Genomic DNA, 10988 nt, shown 5'->3' with positions numbered 1-10988 from the left:
TATATATATATATATTGTATTAGAGTTTTGGATAAATTAGTTTTGTTGAGTTTATGAATTTGAGAGACGATTCTAAGATTTTTGCTCCCAAGAGTGTTGTATCATCTTTCTTTTGCAAGTAGTATATTTATATCTTGAGTAGGAACATGAGGTGGAACCTTATCGTCGCCCTAATGTCGCCTAATCGGAGTTTCAACATTATTTTCATCCGGGACAACTGTCAATGAATGCGGTAACTTTGTCTCATAAAGGCGTAAGAAACAAAATACAATAGCTCAAAATAATGTTGAAATTGAATACAAAACCATCACCAATGATGCATGTGAATTGTGGTTATAATAGGTTTTGGTTAAGCTAAAAAAAACTACAATTCTTCAATGAAACTATATTTTGAAAATAAGATAGTGATAAGTATAGCCGACAGTCCTTCCCAACACAAAGAAGTCACCATGTTGAGGTTAATCACCACTTTCCAATAGAGTTATTTGCATGTCTTTTATTCCTACCTTATAGAAAACTACGGATATCCTTATAAAAGGACTGTATTTTGTTTTTCTCATGAGCATGTTAGAATTGATTGATGTGTACTCTCCAACTTGATAGAGGATACAAAAATAAAATGAATGCATGAATGAGATCAAAGGGGGGCATCGGTTTGATGGAAGGAAAATGAAACCCATCCCTAGAAGCAAAAGAGTAAATGGTTATTCCAATTGGTTGGTAAATTTTTTTTAAAAAAAAATCGAAATTGCATCTAATTTTCTTGGGAAAGTACCATATAAATTAAATGTGCAAGAATACCAACCATACTATAAATATTGTTTTCTTCTTGATCAATAATAAGTTTTAAAAAAATTCTCTCCAAATTTAATAATAACATTTCAATGACAAGCTTTCCACAGTAATAAAGGCCAATAAAGAAAGAATAAGGCAAGGACACAAACCTTTAAGATCACCACACAAACTCACCATGCCAACATTCATCCACGCTATATCTGTGGAATCCACCTCCAAGGTGATCATGAATTCCACCTCTAGCCATGCATTGCAATGTGTGAAGAACCATTTCTATGTTTTTGTTGCCTTCACTTTCCCTCCCTTGTTCATGCAGTTTCTTGGATTCATAAAGCATGAGGCATATCTCAACAGGTCTAGGGAACTTCGGTGCAGCGCCAAAACCACCAAATTTTGGATCATATCTACTTGATAGCTAATGATTGACACACAAAATGAATAAATTCAGAGAAGATTAACAATGAAGGCGTAGATAAAAAGTTTCATGTAAAAAGTATATGTAAAGGAATGACATATCTTTGTTAACTGCAGCATGACCACAAAATGCATTTTTATGCCAGTGAAAATGGTGTACAACAGATTTTTATGCTAATGAAAATGGTGTACAACAGATTTTTTTAAGGTTTAAAAAAGAAAGCTGATCATCGTATCTATAACCGGCAAACATCATAAATATATTTAGGAACTTGACATACATACCAGTTAATTCTTACGTATTTACATATCTAACACCTAAACTTCAATTTTTACATATATGTACTTCAGCTATGCATGAAAAGATGTATTTCATTTTTTAAAATTTAAAATAGTGATTTTTTTTAATATGATATGAAAGAGTTTGTTGGTAAAAATGTGAAAAGTAAAGTTTAGTTGTTAGATATGTAAATGCATCGGAATTGGGTGGTATGTATGTAAATGCCCCATATATTTATTTTAGTTGCTAGGGGTTTATTGTCAGTTGCACTATTTTGCTTTCAAAAATAGTTTTTTGGGAATGTTAAGTTTTGAGCTACTCTTAGCAAAAATGGTTACATAAACTAGAAATAGCATAGCACATAACACTTACAAGGGAGTGAAGAATTTACAAAACTAGCCAAAAAAGAATTAGCATTAGGTTAGTGATGATCAATGTTTAAAAACGAACCAAAAAACATGAATGAATGAAGAACGAGCTCAACCCAAACAGTTATAAAAAATATAAAATTATGATTTTGATTCTATAATATTTTGAGAATAGCAAAAGCAAATGGTTTTCAAAAGGCTGATTGCCACATAAGTGCAACTCTTGCTCTTGCATAATCAAGCTCTTAGTTGGACAAGGCATTTAGACACGCTAACTGCATGACAAAATGACACACGAAGGTATGAAAGTAAAATTAGGTTGAGATTCTTGCAACTGTTCAAAAAATATCAGCAAGAAGGTTGGGTTAGGATATAAGAAGCTTGGCATTTTTAACAAGCCTCTCTTCCAGTTTTCCATCAATATTTCAAGGTGAGAACCCACAAATAAGCATTTATTTTCCTCTCACACCGCTAATTCCTCACAGTTTACCCTCAAATCCTGAAACCCAAATCTCAACACTTACCATGCCCGTGCCCTTATAATTACAAGGTTTTCTCAACACAAACTTCATCGCATTGCCTTTGCAACTTCACTTAAGGGTATTTTTAGACTGGATTATGCTAAAATTTTGTTACATGATTATAACTGGATCATGAAAGGAAGGCCGAATACAAATTGTTGTAGAACAGGTGAGAAAGGAGTGGAAGAACATGACCAAACAAGCTCAATTGACAAATGCATTTAACAACTTATGTTCAAAAGCTTGCAGATTGGCAGTAAGTTTTGTTACAAGTGTCCCACAAGCAGAAAAGTAAATTCATGAAGGTTACATAGATGCTAGAAGACTAAACGTTAATGGTAGGCAATCAACTGATATCAATCCATGTCATGAGTCATCTTTAGGTACCTCAAGATTCAAAAAACCGCTTCTAAATGATCTTCATTTAAATCAATCATATGTTCTCACTACACTAACAGAGAAAGGAATGTTAGATCTTGTATGTGATTGATAAATAAGTTTTCCCACAAGTCTTTAAAACCTTCATTTTTCAACTGGGGTGTTATCCTCTCCTTTTGATGCTAGTCCATTGAGATCCATATGAGTATCTGTTGGTTTACATTCCAACATTCATGTCTCCTTTAAAAAAGTCAATGATATATTTTCTTTGAGATATGACAATGCCTTCTTTGGATCTAGCTATTTATATTCCCATGAAGTATCTTAAAGTTCCAAGATGTTTTATCTCAAACTTAGAAATCATTATTTTTTTAATTGTTTCATGTTCCCTTACGTCATTACTTGTTTCTTTGGATCTAGCTATTTATATTCCCAGGAAGTATCTTAAAGTTCCAAGATGTTCTATCTCAAACTTAGAAATCATTATTCTTTTAATTGTTTCATGTTCCCTTACGTCATTACTTGAAAAAATAACATCATCTGTATATATAATAAGAATAATTATCATACCTTCTTGATTTGATTTCATAAATAAAGTCTGATTAACTGACAATGATAGTATCCATCGATAAGAATAATCTTGGTGAGCCTTTCAAAACATGTTCTGGGAGATTATTTCAACCCACACAATGATTTATTTAGTTTGCACGTTAGCAGATTATTTGTGATGTTCTTTAATCCTGGAGGTATCTCCATATACACCTCTTCCTTAACGTCTCAATTAAGAAATGCATTTTTAATATCTGGCGGATGTAAATGTCAGTCCTGGTTGACAACTAAGAATAATAATACTCTTACTATGTTGAGTTTTTTCACTAGTACAAATATATCCTGGCAGTCGATCCCATAAGACTGAATGAACCATTTTTCTATAAGCCTAGCCTTGACGGTAATACTCTTATTGTGTTGAGTTTTATCGCTTCACATAACACCGAGTGAACCCTTCTCTACAAGTCTAGCATTGAACCTTTATATGCTCCCAACTGCTTGTATTTAATAGTGAATACCCATTTTTACACTACAGCTCTTTTCCCATGTGCTGAATTTGTTATGATCCATATACCATTCTTTTGCAAAAACTTCTTCATCCATAGCTTTTTTCCAAGCAAAAATAGATAAGATTTATTGGATTGAATTTGAGACCAACACATTATCCAAGTTCTAAACAAAAGATTTTTAAGAGGATCATAATTTTTCATTAGTCGCAAATTCTTTATTGGGTATTTTGTGCATTCTTGTGCTCCTTCCTCTTGGTGTTCATGATGTGTTGACCCAAGCTCTGTGTGAACATTGTGTGAATATTTAGAGTGTGTAGAGTTGGTTCCGTAATTTGCATTCCTGATTTTGCATATTGTCTCTTATATGCTCACTAGGTTTTTCTTTCTAGTGTAAACACGAAGTTCTTGGTTCTTAGTATGAGCTGTGAGAGAATTTAGTGAAGTAATATGTTTATTTTCAAGTTGATTTGTAATAGTGGAAACAAGAGTGAGTTCATCAGATATATAAGGGAAGTGAGTTTGAGGTTCTTATATGGTATCTCAAATATGATATTTTCTCTAACCCTCCCCCAAAATGTTAGATTTAGGGCAATATGGTTGATTTTCAAAGAAGGTGCATCCATGGATTTGTAATTTTTTTTGTATTTCTATAGAATAGTATTTATATCCATTTTTTGTTTGAAGAGTAGTCCACAAAGATGAATTTGATTGACTTGGGATAAAGTTTGGTCTGATTAGGTTGACGTAGATGAATAAACACAATGTAATCAATAATTTTTAATGGTAGGTTAGAGGCAAATGACTAAATACATGAGTAGGATTTTATGAGGGTGTTGAGAGGTTTGTTAAATTTTAGCATTCTGCTAGGTATTTCATGTATAAGATTGGTGAATGTGAGAAATGTGTCACCTCAGAAGTGTTTGGGTACATTGAATAGAATCAACCGGGCCACTTTGAAGAGATGTACGTTCTCTCAGCCACACAATTTTGTTGGAATGTGTCAATACAAGAGCTCATATGAATGGTACCATTTTTAGATAGAAAAAGGCTGAGAGTGCAGTTATAGAAGTCTTTTGCATTATCGATTATGAGAATTTAAATTTTGCCCTGAAATTGGGTGAGGATCATATCGTGAAATATTTTAAATATGTCAGCAACTCAAATTTTTCCTCACGAGAAAGGTCTAAGTGATTTTAGTGTGGTTTGTAGTCGAGGTTTTGGTAAACTTGTCAAGTATGTTTAACAAGTTTCACACTGATAAGAACTAGGCTTTTTATTGATAATAAATTGGGATATATTTTTTTAATATATTGAAAGTTAGGATGCCCAAGGTGCAAATGTCATAACATAACTTGACTCTGATGAGAAACAAACTCAGAGAAAAGACTTGAATCAGAGGATTGTATATGATGGGATGATCCTTTTGAAGTGGGAGTCTTAGTGAGTATATAAAGTTTATAATGCATATCAGCATTGTCAATCACCTTCCCCGAGTCTATCACTTAAAATTCACAAATTATGGTAGAATTTAGTAGCACAATTCATATCACGAGTGAGTTTACTGATAAACATTAAATTTCAGTGAAGTTTAGAAACATAAAGTATAGATTGAAGAATAAGATCTTTTGTGAGTTTCACATTTCCTTGTCCTTCAAAAAATAAGAGGGAATCATCTGCAGTTCTAACTGCAGCATGGTGTTTGCAAGAATGGAATGATTGGAAAACAGTAAGATCACCTGTCATGTGATCAAATGCTCCAAAGTCCACTATCTAATACTGATTCTTCCTGTTGAGAGCAACAAGAGCAAATTGAAGACTACCATAATATGCTAAAAGGCTGTAAAAGTCTTAGAATATTGTCCCAAAAGCCTTGGGAGAGCTTCAAGTTTTTTCTTGTTGAATGGACTATGTTCATGAGACTTGTCTTCCTTTGATGTCGAGTTAGCTTGATTATCCCTATCACCTTTAACTTTGTTGGTCTTCCAGGGTTTTATAAATTTTCCAACACTTCTTCTGAGAATCCCTATCACCTTTAACTTTGTTGGTCTTCCAATATGCAGGGTTTTATAAATTTTCCAACACTTCTTCTGAGATTATCGAGTTTTTTGCAATGCTCACACCACCATCTATTCATCTTTGATTTGTTGTCCTGTGATGATTTTTTGTGCATAAATCGAGTTGTCATGTAATGAGATTACTTGGCATCATGCGTTTCTTCATGCTATCTTCTTTCCATACTTCAGCAAAGGCTTCATAATTGAAGAAAGATGTTTGGTTCTCATGATTCTTCCTCTCACTTCATATAGTTCCTTGTTAAGTCCTAGAAGGAACTTAATAGTTCTCTTATGCTTAACAATGATTTTGTAAATGACAGAGTCTTGAGAGGACCTCCATGTGTATGTTTCATAGATATTTAGTTGAAACTAATAATTGGAGAGAGTATTGAAATATCGAGTAACATTCTACTCACCTTGACGCAGGTCATGTAATCTTAGCTTCAATGTAAAACTATTCAAAGGTATTATCAACACTTGAATAGGTTTCCCTTGCGGCATCCCAAATTTCCTTTATCGTTTTGTACAAGCGAAAATTTTCTTCAATTTTAATAGTCATGGAATTAACAAATGATGACATGATCATGTGATCTTCAATCTTTCATGTCTGATGTTTAAGATCAGTAACTTCTTGTATAAGATTTTCTTCAGTGAGATGATCATTTTTTCCCTTACCATAGATATACATGAACACAAATTGAGACCATTGGAATAAATTATTGTTATGTAGTTTGTGATTGGTGATGTAGGAATAAACTTCAGATGTTGTTGAACCAAACATCATAGGTTCGGGTTTAGACGAACTTCTGAAGAGGAAGAAGCAGCTTTCAAGTCATATTTAGTCATCATTAGGATTTCCACTAAAGAGATGAACTATTTGTTGTCAACACAAAATTTACACAAGAAAAAGAAACTGTCTACTGTTGATACAGAATTTTCACCGTGGAGAGAAAATGTATGTCGCTGACATGGGAATTCCACCACATAGATGAACTTCAAACCCGGTTGTGGCACGCAACAGGTCATGGGCTTCCACTCGAAAAAGAAAATTTCAGCGGCAGAGAGCATATGATTTGCGTTGGAGAGATTGACTTTGGACCCAGTCAAGTGAAATTGATTTCCACCATAAAGAGAAAGTCTCTTGAATTTATGATTTCTGCTGTAGAATCAAAGGCAGAAAATCAGATAATGATTTCCACTGGACAGAGAAAATCGTGTATTCGCTACATGCTCTGCATGAAAGCAACGAGAGTCAAAACCTCACGCGCACTAGCGTGAAATAAAGCAGCAGAAATCTGCAGTGCTACATGCTCTGCATGACCGCACTAGCGTGAAATAAAGCAGCAGAAATCTGCAGGGAAGGAGTCTCGACCTCGTGCGCTTGTGGGAAACAAAGCTGTGGAAATCTATGGGAGGCAGCGGAAGTCTGCAGGCTGTCACGGACTAACTTTCGTCAAGTCACCCAAGGAGGCTTGCAGACTGTAGGGAGTATTCCAACGACTGAAAGGAGATCTAGGGTTTCTTTCCTAGCTCTGACACCGTGTATAATATGGAGGAAAAACTTTCTTATCTTCCCATTAAACAAATAACAAATATATATACAACTTAGACTAATCCTCACACAGTGGGAGGGAAATTCAGATCATCATAACAAAAAAAAAATAAAACCCATTAATGGATAATTAAGGGAGAATAAATATTCCCGCTTAAATATAACAGTGGACCCATAGTTTCCTAAACCGGATATGCATATCAACAATATTCATTCTATCATTTATTTCTCATCAATTGTATTTATCATTTATAATTATAAATAAGTGTTATTGAATAAAATCATTCAGTTCTCTCCTAACACTTAAAATAATAAAAAGAAAAGAATAACGCATATATGAGACAAGCGAACATAAACAATGCTGGACATAACAGAAAATTTCGACTTTTCCAAACTTCGGTGAGTTCAATAGCACAAATATACTACTGATAACTAAAAAATAATAATGTTTTGATAAGTGTCTAATATGCCAGTGGTATTTTAAGCCTTGCAGAGATAAAAAAAGGTCTACTAAGGCCAAAATTATCTGTGCTTGTTTAAATATCAGTTTTGAAAAAGCAGTCAGATTTTTGGCACCTGTTCAGAGCATAGTTTGACTACATCTTGTGAAATTTGATCTGGGAGTCTTCTGGAGCTAGCAGCAGCAGACAAGGCTTTAGATAGTTCTTCAATTGCAAGAGCTCCACCCTGCTCCAGTACTTCTCTTTTACTTTCCCATGCTTCTTTCACCTTCCTAAAGCAAGGATGACGCTTAGGGACATTTGGGATCACTTTTTTTTATTATTATTTTTATTTTTAATATATTTTGATATTGTTTTTTTATGTTTTTATTAGAAATAAAACATATTTGACAATTCAATTAAGTATAGTTCGTTTTAAAAACACTCAAAACACTTAAATGTTGTCTTGACTGTTTTCAAAATCATGTTTATTTATTTTTAGAAATAAAAAAAAAAATTGAAAAGACAAAATAAACAAATATGCTTTATAAAACAAAATTGATGCCAAACAAACGCTTATTAAACCAGCTCTCTCTTAAGAGGGCATGTTTAATTCTCACCTAAGAACTGTCTTGAATCCAGGTCGCCCAAAATTGTCATCAGGGGGGAAGTAGGTGCCACCCATGAAAGGCTTCAAATCTGGGGAAAGAAAAACACTTAATGGCCAACCACCACCACCATAAAGAGCTTGAACATATGTCATATACACCTGGTAGCATAACTTCAAGACTTAGAGCTCTAAAATCATGATTTCTCATAGTAGTTACTGCACTTTAACACAATAACAAATATTTGAAGAGAAAAGTGTCAAAATAGTACCACGACTCTTTGCATAAGGCCATTTTATTCCCAAAGTCTTTAAAAGTGCCAATTTAGTCCCAGACTCTTTTAATAAGCGTAAAATAGTCCCCACGAAAGACTATTTAGCCAAATTTAAAGACTCTGGAGCTTAATTTGACACTTTTATAGAATTTGGGTCTAAAATGGCTCCATTTAAAAGGTAAACTATTTTGCTGACACTTTACTCGATATTTGAACAAAAAATAGAGTTAGAGCTACAAGTTTTTTGACGTAATATAAAATTATTAGTAACAAACAATGGCAACATAATTTAAGTGGTTGTAAGGCAAATATCTAACCTGCTCTTATAGAATGGTATTGTCAATTTACAAATATAAATTTTATTCATACATAAAACACTTTTACAGAGCAACAACAACAACAAAGCTTTAATCCCACTACGTGGGGTCGGCTACATAAATCATTTTTCTCCATTGCATCCTATTTAGTGCTATATTTTCATTTAGTTCTAGTAAATTAAGATCATTCTTTATACAATAAGCCCAAGTCTTCCTAAATCTACCTCTGCCTTTCTTAACACAAGTCAAATCTAAAACATCTACTCTCCTAATCGGATCATCAGATGGTCGACATTTAATGTAACCAAACAACGGCTTTCTCTAATTTTGACCGTCACAGGAGCTACACCAACCCTATCACTGATATATTCATTTCGCATTTTGTCTCAAGCCACTCATCCACCTAATTATTCTCATCTCGACAACACTTAACTTATTATTATGCTTCTTTTTTAAAGGCCAACCTTCAACGCCATAGAGCATTGTAGGTCTCACCACTGTTTTATAAAATTTTCCTTTCAGTCTAAGCGATACTTTTCTATCACACAAAAGGCCCAAAGCATTCCTCCACTTCAACCAACTAACTTGAATTCTACTATTAGCATCCTCATCTATATTATCATCGCTTTGAACAACATACCCAAGATATCTAAAACATTCACACCTTTTAATAATTTGATCACCCAAAGTCACACTTCTGTCACTAGAGCTCTACTACTAAAATTACATTTCATGTATTCAGTTTTAGTTCTACTTAAATGAAAGCCTTTAGACTCCAATGTAGACCTCCATAATTCAAGTTTCATAACTAAAGCAAAAAGATATGGGCTTAAAGCCGATCCCTGATGTAATCCAACAGAAATAGGAAAGTATTTGGTCAATCTTCCTTCAATTCGAACACAAGTAAAATCTCTAGTATACATATCTTTAATGACTTGAATATAAGTCATATCAACACCTTTCTTCTCAAGAACTCTCCAAAGGATATCCCTTGGAACCTTATCGTAAGCTTTTTCTAAATCAATAAAAATCAAATTTAGATCCGCCTTATTATCTCTGAACTTCTCCATCAAACCTCTCAATAAATGTATAGCTTCTATAATAGACTTGCCCGACATAAATCCAAATTGAGATAAATGCCTGACATAAATGCGTCTTAATCTATTTTCAATTACCCTCTCCCATAATTTTAAAGTATGACACATCAACTTAATTCCTCTATAATTTACACACTTTTGTGCATGCCCTTTATTCTTAAAAATGGGGAATACTCTTCCTCCATTCCTCAGGCATCTTTTTAGTTTTTAAAATAATATTAAAGAGTTTAGTAAGCCAAGAAACACCCAAATCTCCTAAATATTTCTATACTTCAATTGGGATATCATCGGGTTCTACAAACTTTCCACCCTTAGTTTTCTTTAAAGCTTCCTCAACATTTTTTTTACTAATGCGACGGTAAAAATGAAACATTTTATTATTATTCACGATATTAAGATCACTAAGATCGATCGTATTTTCAGAAACTTCATTAAAAAGTTTATGAAAATAACTCACCCACCTATGTTGAATATCTTTTTCTAAGAAAAGTACTTTTTGATTTCATCTTTAATACAGTTTACTTGAGTTAAATCTTTACTTTTCTTCTCTCTTTGTTTAGCTAGTTTATACATATAGCTAGTTTATACATATATTGTTCACCCTCTTTAATATCTAATCTATTATAAAGATCATTAAAAGCAAAATTTTTAGCGTCACGGATTGTTCTTTTAGACTGTCTGCGGGTTGTTTGATACTTTTTCCAGTTTTCTAAGCTTTTACATTTAAATCAATTTTTATAACATAACTTCTTATATTATATCTTTTCTTGCACATTATTATTCCACCGCCAACTATTTTTATTTATAAAAACTTTTTCTTTTGATTCTCCAA

At 33.2% G+C, this 10988-nt stretch overlaps 1 protein-coding gene across 1 annotated transcript in view; it reads right to left on the bottom strand.

Moving 5' to 3' along the window:
• The window catches only part of LOC110028422 (spermatogenesis-associated protein 20), a 75190-nt gene that overhangs the window by 51577 nt on the left and 12625 nt on the right, over window positions 1-10988 (bottom strand). The window contains exons 2-4 of the mRNA XM_020730256.1: window positions 8481-8629; window positions 7997-8153; window positions 970-1210 (exon numbers count right to left, since the gene is read on the bottom strand). Of these exons, the coding sequence (XP_020585915.1) occupies window positions 970-1210; window positions 7997-8153; window positions 8481-8629 (547 nt within the window). The remainder of the gene's footprint in view (window positions 1-969; window positions 1211-7996; window positions 8154-8480; window positions 8630-10988) is intronic.

The sequence above is a fragment of the Phalaenopsis equestris genome, unplaced genomic scaffold (assembly GCF_001263595.1).
Source record: "Phalaenopsis equestris unplaced genomic scaffold, ASM126359v1 Scaffold000002, whole genome shotgun sequence".
NCBI lineage: Eukaryota > Viridiplantae > Streptophyta > Magnoliopsida > Asparagales > Orchidaceae > Phalaenopsis > Phalaenopsis equestris.
This window is presented reverse-complemented; position numbering and strand designations above follow the sequence as displayed.